Below are 21,113 nucleotides of genomic sequence, written 5' to 3'. Positions count from 1 at the left end.
GAAAAGTTGCAAAGACCTATTCATGGAAGGTGACTCATTCTCCGGCAACCTCCCTTCTCCCCTCCTCTTCTAAGTTATTCATCACCAGCCTTCACTTACGGTATGTACAAGTGTAAAGTAAAAATGTAAAAAAAAAAATACAGGCAACCCCCGCTTAACGAAGGGGTTACGTTCCTAAAAAACACTTCATTAAGCGAAACTTCGTTAAGCGAACAGATTATAACAAGTTTAAGCCCTGATTTGAATTTCCGTTGAGAGTCAGCAAAGTGAGAGTGCATCATAGTACAGTAAAAGGTTTAATGAAAGTAAAAATCATGAAGTTAAACATTTAGGTAGTGTAATTTAAGTCATTATAATGTACACTAATGTATGTATGTACGTAACTTTATAATGTTGATGAACTTAACTTTATGGAGGGAGGGAGAGTGAAACGGGAAATACACTAACCGGCAACCTGTGGAATGTAAACAAAGTGTGCATCATGGTACCGCATACAAAACTTATGTGCCACATTTCCACAAGGCTTTCCATTTTATCCATTGTAGAGTCATGAGTTCAGGTGGTTCTTTTAGCTTTCAAGGAAGATGCGGTCTCACCAGCCTTCTTAATAGAGTCTGCTGACTTGAAAATAGTAGACAATAGATGGAGTCAAGATGGTGGCAAGCAATGTTATTAGTTTTCTGGCCTCTCTCTTGTCTGAATAATACCCAACTTCACTTCGAGAGTAAGACACTTCCTGGTCTTCTTAGGAATGTTAGGCCATATTGCAGGGCGTTTTGGTGGTAAGTTGAACTAGGGAAAATGAGCTGCTGGTGACGCTGTTATGTTTTGACTGGGGAGTGAGTGGTGCGCGTGATCTTGATCTTGATGGTACAGGTGACGCAGAATTTCTTTTGAGTCAGGCCTTTGTATCGGCAGCGCCTGTGTTGTCCACGAGAGGCTTGATCTTAATCTTTATTTTACAGGTGTCTCAGGATTTCTCCTGAGGCAGACTTTAGTACCAGTAGCTCCTGATGTATTCAAAAGTCTGTCAGCTTGCATGATACGGTGGGGCTTTCAAATTTGGAAAAAATTACCTAGATAAAACTTGGTTAAAGCGAGTTTGGTGTTTGTTAAACGAGCAGATGGTAGTAAAACGAAACCTTTGTTGTAGCGAAATTTCGTTGTGTGAACCTTCGTTAAACGGGGCTTGCCTGTACATTGAAATTTTTATAAATTTAAAGTTTTACTAAGATTAGAACCAATTACCTGATTGATAGGCATCAATAGTTGAACTTTTAATACTTCGACAGCCATTTGGAACTAATTAAAGTTCGAGTATTGAGTTTCCATTGTATGTATATTTTTGAGAGAGAGAGAGAGAGAGAGAGAGAGAGAGCTTCACTTTACCAGTAGTACCACATCCCATCAAATCTAACACCATTCTCTCTCTCTCTCTCTCTCTCTCTCTCTCTCTCTCTCTCTCTCTCTCTCTCTCTCTCTCTCTCTCTCTCTCTCTCCATCCCCAGAACACAGATTCACGATATTTCTTCAGCAACACATTGACCAAGCTCTCGGCAAGGGTTTTGATGACAACGTAGGCAGACATTCAGGGCCCAGTTTCTTCATGGTAAGTTCATGTGTGTGCGTGTGCTCCGGTATGTGTGTACGGGAAGGGTGTGTGCATATGTGCCTGCATTTGTTTCATAAGTTGGTGTATGTGTTCCAGTTGTATCATCTTTAGTTTTGTTTATCCAGGCTGTTTTGCTATGGAAGTAGAAAATTGAGATGAAAGATGTTATCAGGAAAGCTGTGTGATTGATTTATTTTGAGGTTTTGTAGGATCTGCTTACACCATTGCATTTGACAGAATTTTATGCACAAAGTGTCATAGATTAGTTCAGCATTCACACTTCTCCAGTGCCATATAGTGACATTGAGTTAAATGTGTCATAATTATTTTGCAATGGTGTTTTGAATTCAACATTTATTACCACTTCCATGAAAGTTTAATGAGTATGTCCATGTTCCGACACCACTACTGAGTGTAGCAGTACCAACAAAAATGGTGTAACTGGTGTGTGAAGCAAAATACAGTAGGTAATATAGAAACATTTCAGTCATGTCATTTATTCCATATTTCTCTTGTAACAAATTCTCTCTCTCTCTCTCTCTCTCTCTCTCTCTCTCTCTCTCTCTCTCTCTCTCTCTCTCTCTCTCTCTCTCTCTCTCTCTCTCTCTCTCTCTCTCTCTCTCTCTCTCTCTCTCTCTCTCTCTCTCTCTCTTGTTTGGATGTAGCATAACCTTATCTAATCTAATATATTCCAGGTTCCGAGAGCAAGTGTTTGGTTTGAAGCGGTTAATCGAATTTACAATTTCTACGTTTGTGATCCACAAGAGAAAGACAACAAAGCAAAGCAGGTCAGTGGTAGTGGTGGTCGTAGTGGTTGGTTGTGTATCTCTCTCTCTCTCTCTCTCTCTCTCTCTCTCTCTCTCTCTCTCTCTCTCTCTCTCTCTCTCTCTCTCTCTCTCTCTCTCTCTCTCTCTCTCTCTCTCTCTCTCTCTCTCTCTCTCTCTCTCTCTCTCTCTCTCTCTCTCTCTCTCTCTCTCTCTCTCTCTCTCTCTCTCTCTCTCTCTCTCTCTCTCTCTCAAATTGTTTCCTCCTCCTTTCTCAAATCTCAAATTTCTGCTTTTCCTTTTTTCTATTTGTCCTCCTCTCTTTCTCAAACCTCTTTTTCATTTTTCTCCTCCTCTTCTTCCATCTCCTTCATTTCATTACAACCCATCTCTCTCACTCTCTCTCTCTCTCTTTCTTACATCAAACAGGTTCTAACGAGTCTACAGAACCTCGTCGAGACAGAGGTTCGATTCTCCGCCAGTCGGTGTGCCAAGATTCTCCCTATCGCTCTCTCTGCATACAAGGATGGTCTGCCCCCACACTACACACAGATGCACCACCAGGAGAAGGTGTGTTGGAGGTGTTATGGTGTATTGCTGGTATTACAGTGTGTTTGGATGTGTTTTTGTTTGGTTTGAGTCAAATCATTTAAGTCAATTAATCAAAATTTATCTAAATTTAAGTGAAAAATCATGATTCTCTTTTTGTGGTGCGTAACTCACTTTCTCTGTGTAGCGCTTCATATAAAAAGTGTGCTAATGGTACTAAGAATGGTTCTGATAAGATTACCAACTTGGTGATTTTGGGGTGAAATCCATAAAAGAAAGACAGCAACTATTTTCATTATAACCTAATCTTGTCTAACTCCTACAGCTTGATCTAGCACTGACAATCTTAAGTGGCCAAGCACGCGGGCCAATGTATGACAATTACGTGGCCCAGCTGGAGGAGGCGTGTCAGCGGGTGTGGCTTGATGGTCGTATGGGGTGTGAAGTGTTGTCCCTCACTGGCAACACCTGCCATCACCCGAGGCACTCTGTGGAGGGGGAAGAGCCTGCTGGTGGTGGTGGGGGGGGAGAGAGGTGAGTGTTTTGGAGTATGTTTGGGTGTGTCATGTATTTTCTGCTTTTTTTTTTAGAGAAGTAAGATAGTTTTTTTTTTTTTGGTGTTTTGAGAAGTGAAGTTATTATTTTTTTTTTTTTTGGGGTGTGTGTATGTATGCATGCTCTTTTTCCTTTTTTTTTTTTATCACCTAATTTTTTAATCATGTTATTCTCTCTCTCTCTCTCTCTCTCTCTCTCTCTCTCTCTCTCTCTCTCTCTCTCTCTCTCTCTCTCTCTCTCTCTCTCTCTCTCTCTCTCTCTCTCTCTCTCTCTCTCTCTCTCTTTTCTCTCTCTCTCTCTCTCTCTCTCTCTCTCTCTCTCTCTCTCTCTCTCTCTCTCTCTCTCTCTCTCTCTCTCTCTCTCTCTCTCTCTCTCTCTCTCTCTCTCTCAGGGGAATGCCAACCTTACCACACAACTCAGGGGTCACCTACATCAGCTTCTGCAACTGTGGACGTCGGCAAGGTCAACGAGATGACCCATTTTCCACGCACGAGGCTAATCACGTTTTCTACAGCCATCTTGCAGATACTTGCTGTTCCCGTTTGGATTCAATTTCCTTCCCTACCTTTAAGCCAAGCGTGTCTAATGCAAGGGGTGAGTGTTTGGATGTGTTTCGAGTGTATTTGAGTGTATTTTGAGTATATTTGGATGTGTTTCGGGTGTATTTTTGAGTGTTTTTAGGTGTGTTTTAAGTGTTTTGATATGTGTATAGGATGTTTTGGTGTGTTTTGAGTATTTTGGATGTATTTGTAGTGTTTTGGTGTGTGTGTGTGTGTGTGTGTGTGTGTGTGTGTGTGTGTGTGTGTGTGTGTGTGTGTGTGTGTGTGTATTTACCTAGTTGTAGTTTTACAGGGCCTGGGCTTTATGCTCGTGTGGCCCCGTCTCCATATCTACACTTATCCAATCTTACTTTAAAAGTGTGCACACTCGTTGCAGACACTACTTCTTCATCTAAACTGTTCCACGTCTCAATACATCTCTGCGGGAAACTATATTTTTTAATATCTCTCAGACATCTTCCCTTTCTCAGCTTTTTACTATGCGATGTGTGTGTGTGTGTGTGTGTGTGTGTGTGTGTGTGTGTGTGTGTGTGTGTGTATTCACCTAGTTGTAATTTTACAGGGCCTGGGTATCATACTCGTATGGCCCCATCTCCATATCTACACACATCCAACTTTCCTTTAAAACTATGCACACTCCTCGCTGACACCACCTCCTCACTCAAACCATTCCACACCTCCACACATCTTTGTGGGAAACTATATTTCTTCACATCCTTCAAGCATATTCCTTGGCTATCTTTTTACTATGCGATCTTGTAGTTCTATTTAAGTTTTCCTCTCTCAACATCATTTGCTCATTATCCACTTCATCCAGTCCGTTCAACAGTTTATAAACCTGTATTAAATCTCCTCTTTCTCTTCTTTGTTCCAAGGTAAGCAAATTCATTTCTTTTAATCTCTCCTCATAGGTCATTTCTGCCAATTCCGGAACCATTTTTGTTGCCATTCTCTGCAATCTCTCCAACTTCCTTATATGCTTCTTTTTATAAGGGGACCAAACCACTCCAGCATATTCCAATCTTGGTCTAATTACCGTACTAATTAATTTCTTCATCATATCTTTATCCATATAATGGAAGGCTAATCCAATATTTTTATCAAATTATACGTTTCTCCAAACATCTTATCAATATGAGCCTCAAACTGCCCATGGTCTTGTATTATCACTCCCAAATCCTTTTCCTTTTCCACCTTTTTCAACACTACTTCTTCACCCATCTTATATGACCCTCTTGGCCGTCTTCCACTCTTCCCATCTCCATCACATGACTTTTGCTCAGATTAAATTCCATTTGCCACCTCTTGCTCCACTCCCAAATCTTATCCAGGTCTGCCTGTAAAATTTCACAATCTTCTTCACTCTTCACACACCTACACAACTTCGCATCATCCGCAAACAAATTAATATAACTGTTTACTCCCTCTGGCATGTCATTAATATATACAAGGAAAAGTATTGGTGCCAGCACTGAACCTTGTGGGACTCCACTCTCCACCACCAACCAGTCCGACTTTGCATCCCTTATTACCGTTCTCATCTCCCTCCATCTCAAGTAGTTTTCCATCCACTTTAACACTTTTCCTTTCAGTCCTCCATAAATCTCTAATTTCCATAACAGTCTCATGTGAGGTACCTTGTCAAAAGCTTTTTTTAAATCCAAATATACACAGTCCATCCATCTCTCTCTCTCTTGTATTTTGTCAACCACTCTTGAATAAAAGGTCAGTAGATTTGTTACACATGACCTCCCTTTCCTAAAGCCAAATTGATAATAACTTATGATCCTCCAGGAACCGTATCCAATATTTCTTTATCACCCTCTCACAAATCTTACCGACCACACTTGTTAGAGACACAGGTCTATAGTTAAGAGGCTCTTCCTTACTGCCTCCCTTATAAATGGGCACCACTTCAGCTCTTTTCCACTCTACTGGTACTTCCCTGTTTCTAATGAGCACCTTATAATATCATATAATGGATCAATCAATTCTTCTCTACACTCCTTCAATAATTTTCCTGAAACTTCATCTGGTCCCATCGCTTTATCATCTTTAAGTTCCTCCAACATTTTATATAACTCCTTTTAGGTATCTTAATGTCATCCATGTGCACATTTCCTTGTACATTCTGAGGCTTTACAAACATTGTTTCTTTAGTAAATACTTGCTGAAACCTATTATTTAGCAATTCCGCTATATTCTTAGGGTCATCTACTATCCCTTGCTCTCCTTTTAATCTTTCAATGGACTCTCTCTTTTAAGTTTACCATTTATGAACCTGTAAAACAATTTTGGATGTTCCTTACTCTTGTCTACAATATCTTTTCAAATTTTCTTTCTTCCTCCTCCTTACCCTCACATACTCATTTCTCGCCACTCTATAATTCTCCTTATTTAGTATATTCCTGCTCTTTTCCATCTTTTCCAAGCCACATCTCTCTTTTCCTTAGCCTTAACGCAAGTTGCATTAAACCAATCCTTTCTTCCTTCCTCTCTCGGTTTATACTTTGGTACAAATTTCATAACTCCTTCTTTATAATATTTCATAAAAATCTCATTTTTTTTTTTGCACTTCTCTGATTTGTAACATCTCCTCCCAATCTAATTTTCTGAAATAATTTTTCAAACTTTCTGTGTCCATCTTTCTATAATTCAGTCTACCACTCCTGTATGTCTCGTCTCTCTTTCGCTGTGTTGTTGCTATCTGCATTTCCATAACCACATGATCACTCTTTCCCAAAGGACATTTGTATTGTATATCTCCACATAGTACACTTCTCTTGTTAACACCAAATCCAGTCTAGCCGGTTCATCATCTCCTCTATATCTAGTATTTTCTTTCACCCTCTGTTTCATCATATTTTCCATCATTAGATTAAGAAATCTCTTTCCCCATGCTTCCTCTCCAACACCACTCACTATATTTTCCCAATCCACCTCCTTACAATTAAAATCTCCTACTAGTATCACCTTTCTTTTTCCAGATAATACACTTTCCAAACTCTGTAAAGTATCCTTGATCATATTGTCGTATTCCCTTAATGTCCAAGAATTTGTTTTAGGAGGTACATAGGTCACCATGATTATTAATTCTTTTCCATCACTTTTTATCCTTATGCGTATCACTTCTGCGTTGTTCTTCCCATACCAAACCTCATCCACATTTCTTTCTTTCTTCGTCATAATCATAACTCTTCCTCCACCTTTACTCTCTCTATCCTTTCTCCATATATTATATTTATTATCCAAATTTACCTTTGTTTTCTCATGCAATTTTGTCTCAGTCAAACACACTATATCAGGCTTCTCCACCATCATATAGTCTTGCAATTCCAATCTACTTGACAGTATCCCATCTATATTAGTATACATTACGGTCCACCCACTGCTCCCTCTAGGGTTTTCTCCGCATTCCTTCTTTCCACATACCACTTTCTGACTCTCTCTCCTATAACTCTCCAAAAAAACTTTTCTCTTTCCTCCTCAGACCACTCATCATTTTTCCTTCTCGCCTCTTCCAACAATTCCTTATATCTTCTCCTCTCTTCCTCATTTCTATTCTTTCTCACAAACACCTCTTTACAACCTTCTATCTCTCTTAACTTGTGCGTGCGTGCGTGTGTGTGTGTGTGTGTGTGTGTGTGTGTGTGTGTGTGTGTGTGTGTGTGTGTGTGTGTGTGTTTTTTTTTTTTTTTTAGCCTATAGCCTGTAGGCACACTTGAAGAGTGTATAGCTGTTCAGCTTCCGCCCATTAGTGGCCAGGCAATTATATTTATAGTGGTACCCATATTATCCCATATCACCCCGAAACTCATCTTTTAACCACCTAGAACCTTATCATGGTGACATATAGGTAACTTTAAACCACTCGACAAATGGCAAAGTGTTTTAAGGCTTCTTATTCAACCTCTCTCTCTGCCCGATCCCACGCTCACCACCTTATCCACTATGCCACCGCCTCCCTAGTGTGTGTGTGTGTGTGTGTGTGTGTGTGTTACCTATTTATTTACCTAGTTGTATTGTGCAAAGTTTGAGTGAGGCTCATAGTGTCCTGTCTCCATGTCTCCATTTATCCAATATTTTTTTTAAAGTTATGCACAGTATGTGTTGTAACTTCATCACTCAATGCATTGTACTTTTCCACTGATCTATGTAGAAAACTGTATTTGTGTGTGTGTGTGTGTGTGTTTTGATGAGTGTTTGGTTGTGTTTTGATTGTTTTGGTGTATGGTTTGAGGTGTGTTTTGAGTGTTCTGGGATGTGTTTTGAGTGTTTTGGGATGTTTTGAGTGTTTTTAGGATGTTTTGTTGTTTTGGGGTAAGTTTGTGAGTTTTCAGTGTATATTAAGTGTTTAGTGTGTTTTGAGTTTTTAAGCTATGTTTTGAGGGGGATGTTTGTTGTTTTATTAGGTTAAGTGAGATGGGAATAGTCGTAGTAATAGTAGTAAATTCTCTCTCTCTCTCTCTCTCTCTCTCTCTCTCTCTCTCTCTCTCTCTCTCTCTCTCTCTCTCTCTCTCTCTCTCTCTCTCTCTCTCTCTCTCTCTCTCTCTCTCTCTCTCTCTCTCTCTCTCTCTCTCTCTCTCTCTCAGCTGCCAAAGTCTCCAGCTCAGATGAAGAGGACCTGACCACACCAGGACATGCAGATACTAGCTGCCTCTGTGGATCCTAGCATCACAGGCCTCAGTCTTTGTTAGTTATCAGTGTATGTGGTGGAGCATCCCAAATGGTGATCACACTTACAAAGGAGGATGTTACGACTCAAATGATTATCATAGGTTTCACATTATGTGTGTATATAACTCACAGTTGAGTTCATTTGGGTGTGCAGTTTTTTTTTTTTTTTTTTTTTTTTTTTTTTTTTGATGGGGTCATTAAGGGTAAATTATGTTATGTCAGTTCATATTTTATGTATGCATTTTATCTGTCAATTCATTTCTCATACCATTATTGTTTATTTAAAGTTTTTATTATTATTATTATTATTATCATCATTCATTCATCAGATCGTGGCATCATCCGGCAGCCATCTACCACAGAGTATCTACCAGGGATGTTGACAACTGCTTCCCCCTCCGGCCTGCTCCCCCAGACCTCATCTTGGGCTCTCACCTGCCTGGGCCCCTCCTCTCTCTACTCCCACAATGCCGGTGTGTGTGTGTGTGAGAGAGAGAGAGAGAGAGAGAGAGAGAGAGAGAAATTGAATATTAGTTAATATTTAAATTTTTTTTATTGCTGTTTTATTTCTTAATGTAAGTGTGTGTGTGTGTGTGTGTGTGTCTGTGTGTGTGTGTGTGTGTGTGTGTGTGTGTGTGTGTGTGTGTGTGTGTGTGTGTGTGTGTGTGTGTGTGTGTGTGTGTGTGTGTGTTGTGTGTGTGTGTATTTACCTATTTGTATTTACTTATTTGTGTATTACAGGGCCCGAGCTAAGCTCTCTGTGTCTTGTCTCCTTGTCCATTCCTGTCATATCTCTCTTTCATCTGATTGACACACACCATCAACGACATGACTGCTCAGTTTATTCCACTTATCAATGCTACGATGCGGGAAACTGTATTTTCTCACGTCATTTAGACAGATGTCCTTTATTAGCTTTTATCCATGTCCTCGGAGATGATTACTTGTGGTCACCTTTATCAACTCTCTATCCAGTATGTCAATCTTGTTCACCAATTTATACATAGTTATCATGTCTCCTCTTGTTCTTCTCTCTTTTAATGTGGTCAGCCCCAGCTTCCTCAGTCTTTCCTCATAGTCTAACTCCCTGAGTCCTGGTACCATCCTTGTTGCCAGCCTTTGTACCCTTTCTACCTTCTTCCCCTTTTTTTCATATGCGGTGACCAGACACATGCTGCATATTCTAGCTGGGGTCTTATTAAGGTACATAATATCTTTATCATTCCTTCATCTAGGTAGTGGAATGCAAGGCCAATATTTTGAACCATGTTGTATGTTTTCCAAAAAATCTTGTTAATGTGTTTCTCCGGTGACAAAGTGTTTTGCACGGTTACTCCTAAGTCTTTCTCCTCATTGGTCTCTTTAATTTTCTCATCACCCAGTCTGTAATCCCAGTTTGGTCTGTATCTACTTCTTCCCATTTTCATAACATGGGTCTTGTCTATATTAAATTCCATCTGCCATTCTTTACTCCACTCATATATTTTATCAAGGTCTTCCTGTAACTTGTTACAATCTTCCACATTCTTTACTCTCCTCATAATTTTAGTATTGTCCGCAAACATGTTCATATAACTGTCAATTCTTACTGGCATATCATTAACATAAATAAAAAACATGATGGGAACAAGCACTGACCCTTGTGGAACTCCACTGGTTACCTTCTTCCACTCGGACTTCCTTCCTCTCACCACTGTTCTCATTTCTCTTCCCATTAAGTAATTTTCCATCCATTTTGCTAGTTTATCATTTACTCCTCCAGTCATCTTTAGTTTCCACATCAGTCTATTGTGTGGTACTTTATCAAAGGCCTTTCTCAAGTCCAGGTAGATAGCATCCACCCATCCCTCTCTATGTTGTAGTATGTCAGTCACTCTTGAATAAAAACATAATAACTTGGATACACACGATCTTCCTTTTCTGAAACCAAACTGCCTTTCACTCAGAATGTTTTCACTTTCTAGATACTCACTCCACTTAGCTTTAATTACTTCTTCACATACCTTGCACAATATACTAGTCAACGATACTGGTCTATAATTTAGCGGTTCCATTCTACTACCATTCTTATATATAGGCACAATGTCAGCTTTTTTCCACTCTTTCCGGACTAATCCTGTTCGTATGGAGGTTTCCACAATATCAAATATGGGGTTCAACAATTGATCCTTACATTCTTTAGCAACCTCCCAGATATGCCATCAGGCCCCATTGATTTATTAATATCCAGGTTGCTTATAATTTTCCTTACATCTTCCTTAGTAACCATGACGTCCTGCATTTGCTTTATTTCCGTAGGCCTTCCTCCCATAAAATGCTCCTCCTTTGTAAACACTTTGCAAAAGTTGTCGTTCAAAATTTCAGCTATCTCTCCAGCATCTTCATATACTTCTTCCCTGTTTTTTACCTTTTCTATTGCCTTCCTTTTATTTAGTTTTCCATTTATGAATTTGTAAAACATTTTTGGGTCACTATCACAGTTTTCCACCACCCTCTGTTCATATTCCTTCTGTGCTGTTCTCCATACTTCAACATATCTATTCCTTGCTGTTTTGTAGCCTTTCCTTGATAATACATCACTGTTTTTCTTAAGTTTCTTCAATGCCTTTTCTTTGTTCTTTTTTGCTTCTTCACAATTTCTATTAAACCACTGTTTGTTATTCAAAGCCCTCTTTCTGTAATATGGCACAAACTTTTTCACAGCAGAGTTATACAAATCCATAAATTTATCGTACTTCAATTGCATATCTCTCTCCTGGTATACCACAGACCAGTCAATTTAATTAAAGAACTCCCTTATATGGTTATAATTTGCCCTAGTATGATTTAATTTTTCCTCCTTGTGTTCCACAATCTTATTCGTGCTTAATTCTGTATCCAGCTCAAAGCCTAGGACATCATGATCGCTTTTCCCCAAGGGACTTTCATGTTCAATTTCCTCTTTTAGAGAAATTCCCCTGGTAAATACCAAATCCAACCTTGCTGCAACATCTTGTCCCCTGCACCTTGTTGGTGATCTCACCCACTGTGTCATCAAGTTATTTGTTGCTATTTTTAACAATTCTTCTGCCTCTTAGACAGAAATCCATCTATGTGTGTATCTCTTTCACACTTGCTCTCTTAGGAGGCCCACCTCCCTCCTCTCTCTCTACTCCTATAATGCTGGCGTGTGTGTGTGTGTATTTACCTAGTTGTATTTACCTAGTTGTAGTTTTACAGGGCCTGGGCTTTATGGCTTTATGCTTGTGTGGCCCCGTCTCCATATCTATACTTATGTGTGTGTGTGTGTGTGTGTGTGTGTGTGTGTGTGTGTGTGTGTGTGTGTGTGTGTATTCACCTAGTTGTATTCACCTAGTTGTAATTTTACAGGGCCTGGGTATCATACTCGTGTGGCCCCGTCTCCATATCTACACACATCCAACTTTCCTTTAAAATTATGCACACTCCTTGCTGACACCACCTCCTCACTCAAACCATTCCACACCTCCACACATCTTTGTGGGAAACTATATTTTTCACATCCTTCAAGCATATTCCTTGGCTATCTTTTTACTATGCGATCTTGTAGTTCTATTTAAGTTTTCCTCTCTCAACATCATTTGCTCATTATCCACTTCATCCAGTCCATTCAACAGTTTATAAACCTGTATTAAATCTCCTCTTTCTCTTCTTTGTTCCAAGGTAGGCAAATTCATTTCTTTTAATCTCTCCTCATAGGTCATTTCTGCCAATTCCGGAACCATTTTTGTTGCCATTCTCTGCAATCTCTCCAACTTCCTTATATGCTTCTTTTTATAAGGGGACCAAACCACTCCAGCATATTCCAATCTTGGTCTAATTACCATACTAATTAATTTCTTCATCATATCTTTATCCATATAATGGAAGGCTAATCCAATATTTTTATCAAATTATACGTTTCTCCAAACATCTTATCAATATGAGCCTCAAACTGCCCATGGTCTTGTATTATCACTCCCAAATCCTTTTCCTTTTCCACCTTTTTCAACACTACTTCTTCACCCATCTTATATGACCCTCTTGGCTGTCTTCCACTCTTTCCCATCTCCATCACATGACTTTTGCTCAGATTAAATTCCATTTGCCACCTCTTGCTCCACTCCCAAATCTTATCCAGGTCTGCCTGTAAAATTTCACAATCTTCTTCACTCTTCACACACCTACACAACTTTGCATCATCTGCAAACAAATTAATATAACTGTTTACTCCCTCTGGCATGTCATTAATATATACAAGGAAAAGTATTGGTGCCAGCACTGAGCCTTGTGGGACTCCACTCTCCACCACCAACCAGTCCGACTTTGCATCCCTTATTACCGTTCTCATCTCCCTCCATCTCAAGTAGTTTTCCATCCACTTTAACACTTTTCCTTTCAGTCCTCCATAAATCTCTACTTTCCATAACAGTCTCATGTGAGGTACCTTGTCAAAAGCTTTCTTTAAATCCAAATATACACAGTCCATCCATCCCTCTCTCTCCTGTATTTTGTCAACCACTCTTGAATAAAAGCTCAGTAGATTTGTTACACATGACTCCCTTTCCTGAAGCCAAATTGATAATAACTTATGATCCTCCAGGAACCGTATCCAATATTTCTTTATCACCCTCTCACAAATCTTACCGACCACACTTGTTAGAGACACAGGTCTATAGTTAAGAGGCTCTTCCTTACTGCCTCCCTTATAAATGGGCACCACTTCAGCTCTCTTCCACTCTACTGGTACTTCCCCTGTTTCTAATGAGCACCTTATAATATCATATAATGGATCAATCAATTCTTCTCTACACTCCTTCAATAATTTTCCTGAAACTTCATCTGGTCCCATCGCTTTATCATCTTTAAGTTCCTCCAACATTTTATATAACTCCTTTTAGGTATCTTAATGTCATCCATGTGCACATTTCCTTGTACATTCTGTGGCTTTACAAACATTGTTTCTTTAGTAAATACTTGCTGAAACCTATTATTTAGCAATTCCGCTATATTCTTAGGGTCATCTACTATCCCTTGCTCTCCTTTTAATCTTTCAATGGACTCTCTCTTTTAAGTTTACCATTTATGAACCTGTAAAACAATTTTGGATGTTCCTTACTCTTGTCTACAATATCTTTTCAAATTTTCTTTCTTCCTCCTCCTTACCCTCACATACTCATTTCTCGCCACTCTATAATTCTCCTTATTTAGTATATTCCTGCTCTTTTCCATCTTTTCCAAGCCACATCTCTCTTTTCCTTAGCCTTAACACAAGTTGCATTAAACCAATCCTTTCTTCCTTCCTCTCTTGGTTTATACTTTGGTACAAATTTCATAACTCCTTCTTTATAATATTTCATAAAAATCTCATATTTCTTTTGCACTTCTCTGATTTGTAACATCTCCTCCCAATCTAATTTTCTGAAATAATTTTTCAAACTTTCTGTGTCCATCTTTCTATAATTCAATCTACCACTCCTGTATGTCTCGTCCTTCCTTCGCTGTGTTGTTGCTATCTGCATTTCCATAACCACATGATCACTCTTTCCCAAAGGACACTTGTATTGTATATCTCCACATAGGTACACTTCTCTTGTTAACACCAAATCCAGTCTAGCCGGTTCATCATCTCCTCTATATCTAGTATTTTCCTTCACCCTCTGTTCCATCATATTTTCCATCATTAGATTAAGAAATCTCTCTCCCATGCTTCTTCTCCAACACCACTTACTAGATTTTCCCAATCCACCTCCTTACAATTAAAATCTCCTACTAGTATCACCTTTCTTTTTCCAGATAATACACTTTCCAAACTCTGTAAAGTATCCTTGATCATATTGTCGTATTCCCTTAATGTCCAAGAATTTGTTTTAGGAGGTACATAGGTCACCATGATTATTAATTCTTTTCCATCACTTTTTATCCTTATGCTTATCACTTCTGCGTTGTTCTTCCCATACCAAACCTTATCCACATTTATTTCTTTCTTCGTCATAATCATAACTCCTCCTCCACCTTTACTCTCCTATCCTTTCTCCATATATTATATTTATTATCCAAATTTATCTTTGTTTTTCATGCAATTTTGTCTCAGTCAAACACACTATATCAGGCTTCTCCACTATCATATAGTCTTGCAATTCCAATCTACTTGACAGTATCCCATCTATATTAGTATACATTACGGTCCACCCACTGCTCCTCTAGGGGTTCCTCCGTATTCCTTCTTTCCACATACCACTTTCTGACTCTCTCTCCTATAACTCTCCAAAAACTTTTCTCTTTCCTCCTCAGACCGCTCATCATTTTTCCTTCTCGCCTCTTCCACCAATTCCTTATATCTTCTCCTCTCTTCCTCATTTCTATTCTTTCTCACAAACACCTCTTTACAACCTTCTATCTCTCTTAACTTTGATGTTCTATATAGGACATCCTCCAGATTGTTGTGACTTCAGTACTACTTTAATCGGTCTGCTCACTCCCTCCTTATACGGACCCAGTCTATGGATCTCTTCCACTTCTTCTTGTAGGTCTTTTTTCATCATCATTTAGATTTTTGAACAGATCTCTTACCGTTTTAATTCTTCCTTAATTCTCTTAGGCTTATATGTTATATTTTGTTCTTTCATCCCAAATATTAACACACTCTTCTTCTTTTCTGCTATTTCCTTATCAATGTTTCCTTATTCTTCATTACATTAACCAGTTCCTTGGACCTTTCTTTTTTGTCTTCCTTCAACTGATCTTTAATTATTTCTTGTAATCCAACCATCTCTGCTTCCTCGACTCAGTCCATTGTGTTTTCTTCAGTTCCCATTCCTTTCAAGCCTTTCATTCTGCTCACTAATCATTTCCTTAAAGTCATCTTTCTCCTTTACTACTCTCTCCATTTTCTCCTCCAACCGTCTCTTGTATTTTTCAACCTCCACCTTCAAATGCGCATTCTCATCCACCAATCGTTTTCATTTTCCTCCAGTCTCTTAACTCTTTCCTTCAAAGCCTTGCGGAATTCTCTATCCTGCTCCTCCTCACTCCTCTGAACTTTTAATTCCTTCACTAACTCCTCAAATCTCTTCTCCAACATCACCAATCTACCTTGCAATGTTGCCCTGTTGAAGCTGGACTCATGCTTTGACTGGCCACTTTCGGCTTTGCTCCTGGGCCTCATCAACATATTTTGAATTTGGTAATTTATTCCTTACCGGTCTATCCATTTTCCTTACTTTTCCTGGGAACATGTGGGTGTGTGGTCACTGGGGCCAGGCCTGGTAGTTCGTGTGTGGTTGGATGCGTTGGCGGCTGCTATGACTGGCCTTTGTGGGTTCCCGCTCTGTCGTTTGGAGTGTGGAGGTTCTCCCACCTCCGATCACTCCCATGTACACGCCACCAGGCTACGTTCACTCTGTACACTCGTTCACTCGCTCTGGTCGCCCCTCAATAGCAATAACTATTCTCACTCAAGCACATTGCTTAGCGTGTGGAGTGTTATTTAGATGCCGTTCATGCGCAGGAGGCACGTCCGCTCTCCACGGAGCGCGTTGTGTGTGTGTGTGTGTGTGTGTGTGTGTGTGTGTGTGTGTGTGTGTGTGTGTGTGTGTGTGTGTGTGTGTATTTACCTAGTTGTAGTTTTACAGGGCCTGGGCTTTATGCTCGTGCGGCACTGTCTCCATAGCTACACTTATCCAATTTTTCTTTAAAACTATGTACACTCTTTACTGACACCACTTCCTCACTCAAACTGTTCCAAGTCTCAACACATCTTTGTGGGAAACAAAATTTTTTAACATCTCTCAGACATCGTCCCTTCCTTAGTTTCTTACTATGCGATCTTATGCTTCTAATGTCATATTCTTCTCTCAGGATTAGTTTCTCATTATCCACTTGATCCATTCCGTTAATCAATTTATAAACTTGTATCAGATCCCCTCTCTCTCTTCTCTGTTCCAGGGTTGGTAGATTAATAGCTTTTAGTCTCTCCTCATATGTCATCCCTTTAAATTCTGGAACCATTCTTGTAGCCATTTTTTGTAGTCTCTCCAATTTCCTTATGTGTTTCTTTTTATCGAGGGTCCACACAACTCCTGCATATTCCAGTCTAGATCTTATTTTAGTACTTGTGTGGTGTGTGTGTGTGTGTGTGTGTGTGTGTGTGTGTGTGTGTGTGTGTGTGTGTGTGTGTGTGTGTGTGTGTGTGTGTGTGTGTGTGTGTATTTACTTAGTTGTGAGATACTTTTCCTGTCTTGTCTTCATATCGACTACAAATTTTCCTTAACTGTATGGATCATATTGGCACACTCAGTTTCATCAGTAGGACCATTTCACACTGCTATACTTTAGTGAGGAAAGATGTATTTCTTGACATGTCTTCTGCAAACACTCTTTCCAATTTTCTTTCATGTCCTCTGATACTTTTACTCTCTAGTAACACAAGATCATCCCTGTCCAACTTTTCTATTCTTTCCAATATCTTATATAATGCTATTAAATCCAGAGCAGGGTGCAGCTTTAATTTTTTTGGGTTTGACTTTGACTTTGTGACTTTCCTGCTGGATCTTACATGACTGCAAATTTGTGACTATTTTTGGGCATCCCCTCTCTCTCCCCTACTGAAACTTGTGCCTTTGTGACTGCAACTTTTTTCTCAGTGTGACTCTGCTAAATTACAAAGCAAACTAACATGATAATAGAAATCTGCATTTATAAGGCAAAGAAACAATATTTATTATTATTATTTATCATTATTATTTATTTATTTTTTCATTAAAACAGCCTAAATTAATATTTACAGATCACCCTCCTCCTCCTCCTCCTCCTCCTCCTCCTCCTCCTCCTCCTCCTCCTCCTCCTCCTCCTCCTCCTCCTCCTCCTCCTCCTCCTCCTCCTCCTCCTCCTCCTCCTCCTCCTCCTCCTCCTCCTCCTCCTCCTCCTCCTCCTCCTCCTCCTCCTCCTCCTCCTCCTCCTCCTCCTCCTCCTCCTCCTCCTCCTCCTCCTCCTCCTCCTCCTCCTCCTCCTCCTCCTCCATATCCTCTTGACCCATCTTCTCCTTCATCTGTGGCAGTTTCTTTGAAAAAATTCATTTTTGCTTCTGTTTAAAGTTGTTGAAAATTGATATTGCAGCTTTGCTCAGTCTTCCTTTTTCAAAATGTTTGGAACTTTTAATTTTGTGACTTTGAAATTCATGGTATGGCAAAGTTGCAACTTTGTACCGAAACACCCAGCTCTCTGATAAAATCACCTCTTTTTTTTTTTTTTTCAGTATTTTCAGTGTAGTTAGGCCCAATCTCTTCAACCATTGTTCTTATACTTGAAGGGATTTTAGTTGCCACTCTGGATTTTTTCTAGCTTTTTGATATCCTTTTAAACTTGGTGACCACACTAATGCTATGTATTCCAATCTTGGGATATTATTGTTGTTATCGTTTTTTTTTTTTATTATTTTTTTCTTTATCATATATATATATATATATATATATATATAGGTGAATGCCATCTTGATGTTCCTTAGCATATTGTATGTTTCTCCAGTGATCTTGTTTATATGCTTCTCAATTAACAGTTTATTAAAAATGGTTACTTCTAGATCCTTTTCTTGTGTTTTTTTGATAGTTTCTTCATTTCCCAGATGGTAGTTTCCTTTTTGTTCTTGCACTCTTTCAAACTCCTTCACAGTTCATTTCTTAGTATTAAACTGAATTAAGTCTTGAGTCAGAGCTTCACAGTATTCTTTATTTGTTATCTTTCTCATAATTTCAGCATCTTCAGCCAAGAGTCCAAATGCTAGTCATCCATGTTGATACTAATCATATCCCTCACACTCCTTTTCTTTTTCTCCAGGTATCTGTGACCAGCCTGGGTTCTTGCCAGGCACAAATTTTCTTCTCCCTTGGGATGTGACAGTCAAGATTGAAGATCGAGAAAAATGGCCGGCCATAGCCGACACTCTTGGCAAGAAGGCACTGCTCCTCAAAAATAAGAAGAATAAGTGTGGAGGTATGTGGAAGAGGAGGAAGAAGAAGAGTTGATGTAAGGATAGGAGGAGGAAAAAGGTAGAAAAATTGTGTTGTTTTTGCTTTAGATTAATAGGAATAAGTGTCTGTGCTTATGGAAGGAAGAAAAGGAGATAGAATAAGAGGAGTAGGAGGAAGAGGAAGGGGGATGGAAGGAGGAGGAAGCAGAAGAAGAGAAAAAAAATCAATTGTTTTTGCTCTAAATTAACAATAAAAAGATTGAGTGCATGTAGGAGGAGAAGAAGAAAGACTAGAGATCACAAAAATTACCTCCAACCTTCTCCACCTCTGCAAACCTCATCTAACCACATCTAATCCCACCAACTTTTCCCACACAGACCTGCATGAGTTTTCAGTGAAGATTTTCCTTGGTGTCGAGTATGAGTGCCGAGGAGGACACCGTTTTATGCTTGCTTCCCCTGACAGACACCTAAAGGCCTCACCATCAGGACTTGTCAAAGATAATGCTGTCAAGATTGCTAATGCTGATATGCCTCTCTATTTTCCATGTCCCTGCAGGTGAGAGAGAGAGAGAGAGAGAGAGAGAGAGAGAGATTAGTGTTTGTATATGTATGTGCATGTAAGAACAGTGAAAAGGGAAAAAATTTAAGTTATTGTGCTCTTCAAGGTTGTTTTTAAGGTTCTTGTGACAGATTAATAAAATTTCTACATATCAGAGGCTCTTATTTAAGTAATACAGATTTTCAAAGGTGTTGCCGTAATTCTTGTGACAGGTTAACATTTCTGGTTTACTTGTAGGAGAATCCAACTAATCATTTGTGGGGCCTCTTAAACACTAGTACACCTTGCCAAATATTGAAAAGGCACAATAAGCTAAAAAAAAAAAAAAAGAAAGAAAAACAGAGCAAAACAAAAAAATGCAACAAAAACATTTCAGAACACAGTAAATATAGCCAAACTTAACCTAATCTAACCAAATCTAATCTTCCATACAGTCGCAGTGGTGGTGGAATCATGAATGGCCAGCTGATGCGACTCCATGTTGTGACTCCAAAGGCACCAGTAAATGTGACCCTTTCCCCGCAAGTCCAGCCCGGCCCTGATCCCTGTCCCCGATACATCCCTCAGCCCCCCTCCACTCCCCCCGTCAAGCTTTCTGCTTCAGCATATTGGGTCCTTCGCTTACCATATGCCTATGTTGGTGACCAGGGACCCCATTACCCACCTGATCCCCGCCAGCCCACCCCACCCTCGTTTGCTCGGCTCTTAAAAGGATGTTATGGTATCTCACAGGTCATGTTAGATAGGTGAGGGGTGTGTGTGGGTGGGTGGGTGGGTATGGGTGTGGACGATAGGAGGAAGAGGAGGTGTGGTTGTTATTTTTTGGGAGGAAGAAGTGGGGAAGGAGGAGGAGGAGGAAATAATGTCTTCTGTTTCTGGAGTAGAGGGAGAGGTGTGGATTTTCTTTGTGGAAGAGGAGAGGAGGAGGTATGTTTCCTCTTGCTTATGTAGGAGGAGTTGGAGTTGGAGGGGATGACAGAGTTGTAAATACACCTAACTCTCCGTTATCACGCCTCCTGTTATCGCGTTTAGGCGTTATCGTGCACTTATAAAATCTGCAAAATTCAGTTTTAGCGCATCTGGAAAGTTGTTATCGCGCACCTGTAGTAGTAGTAGAAGTAGTAGTATTACCCATATCCTAACCACACACCAACAAATGTTTAGATGGGGGAGGAGGAGGAGGAAGAGGTGGAGGGGGAGAAAGATGATGATCATGAGGAGGAAGAGGAGCCAGCAGCCAATCATCGCTGTGTATTCATGTCACATGATTTGAATAAGGGAGCTAATTGGTTCTGGTCACTGCTCACCACCACCACCGTGGTATTCTGTTGTTCAGAGCTGGTTTTTTAGGAAAATTTTTGGCTTGAGGCACCAATTTATTTATTTCCTATTTATTGTTCACCCGCTATCATGTTTTCCCCTATCGCGCGGTTTTTAGGCACCAGTTTTGCACAATAATAGAGGGTTAGGTGTATAAGGAATTGATAAAAGAAAAGAAGAAAGAAGGCAAGAAAAGAAATTAAATTAAATATAATCTCTCTCTCTCTCTCTCTCTCTCTCTCTCTCTCTCTCTCTCTCTCTCTCTCTCTCTCTCTCTCTCTCTCTCTCTCTCTCTCTCTCTCTCTCTCTCTCTCATTACACAATAACAACAACAATAATAATGGTGATAACAAATAAACCATCAATAAAGATGTGTAATCAGATACAAAATGTTTTCTTTTCACATGTACACCAAAAATGTTATTTTGATTATGACTGCTTGATTCTTCAGGTTTGTTGAGGGTATGTGTGGCCGTGTGGCAGGTTGAGGAAGATTTGGGAGCATGTAGAAGGCAGGAATATAATTTTGGAGAGAGTGTATCAGTGTTTG

The 21,113-nt window shown here is 39.6% G+C and overlaps 1 protein-coding gene across 1 annotated transcript in view; it reads left to right on the top strand.

Annotated features, from left to right (window-relative positions):
* The window catches only part of LOC123520497 (protein SMG8-like), a 30,767-nt gene extending 9,932 nt beyond the window's left edge, over positions 1-20,835 (top strand). The window contains 10 exon segments of the mRNA XM_045282799.1: positions 1,509-1,609; positions 2,308-2,400; positions 2,806-2,946; positions 3,251-3,459; positions 3,872-4,074; positions 8,633-8,818; positions 9,047-9,190; positions 18,549-18,704; positions 19,060-19,240; positions 19,678-20,835. Of these exon segments, the coding sequence (XP_045138734.1) occupies positions 1,509-1,609; positions 2,308-2,400; positions 2,806-2,946; positions 3,251-3,459; positions 3,872-4,074; positions 8,633-8,818; positions 9,047-9,190; positions 18,549-18,704; positions 19,060-19,240; positions 19,678-19,993 (1,730 nt within the window). The 3' untranslated portion in view covers positions 19,994-20,835.
* The last annotated feature ends 278 nt before the right edge of the window (positions 20,836-21,113 follow it).

The sequence above is a fragment of the Portunus trituberculatus genome, chromosome 47, assembly GCF_017591435.1.
Source record: "Portunus trituberculatus isolate SZX2019 chromosome 47, ASM1759143v1, whole genome shotgun sequence".
Classification (NCBI taxonomy): Eukaryota; Metazoa; Arthropoda; class Malacostraca; order Decapoda; family Portunidae; genus Portunus; species Portunus trituberculatus.
The sequence above is the reverse complement of the archived record's forward strand: the minus strand, read 5'-3'. Positions and strand labels throughout refer to the sequence as shown.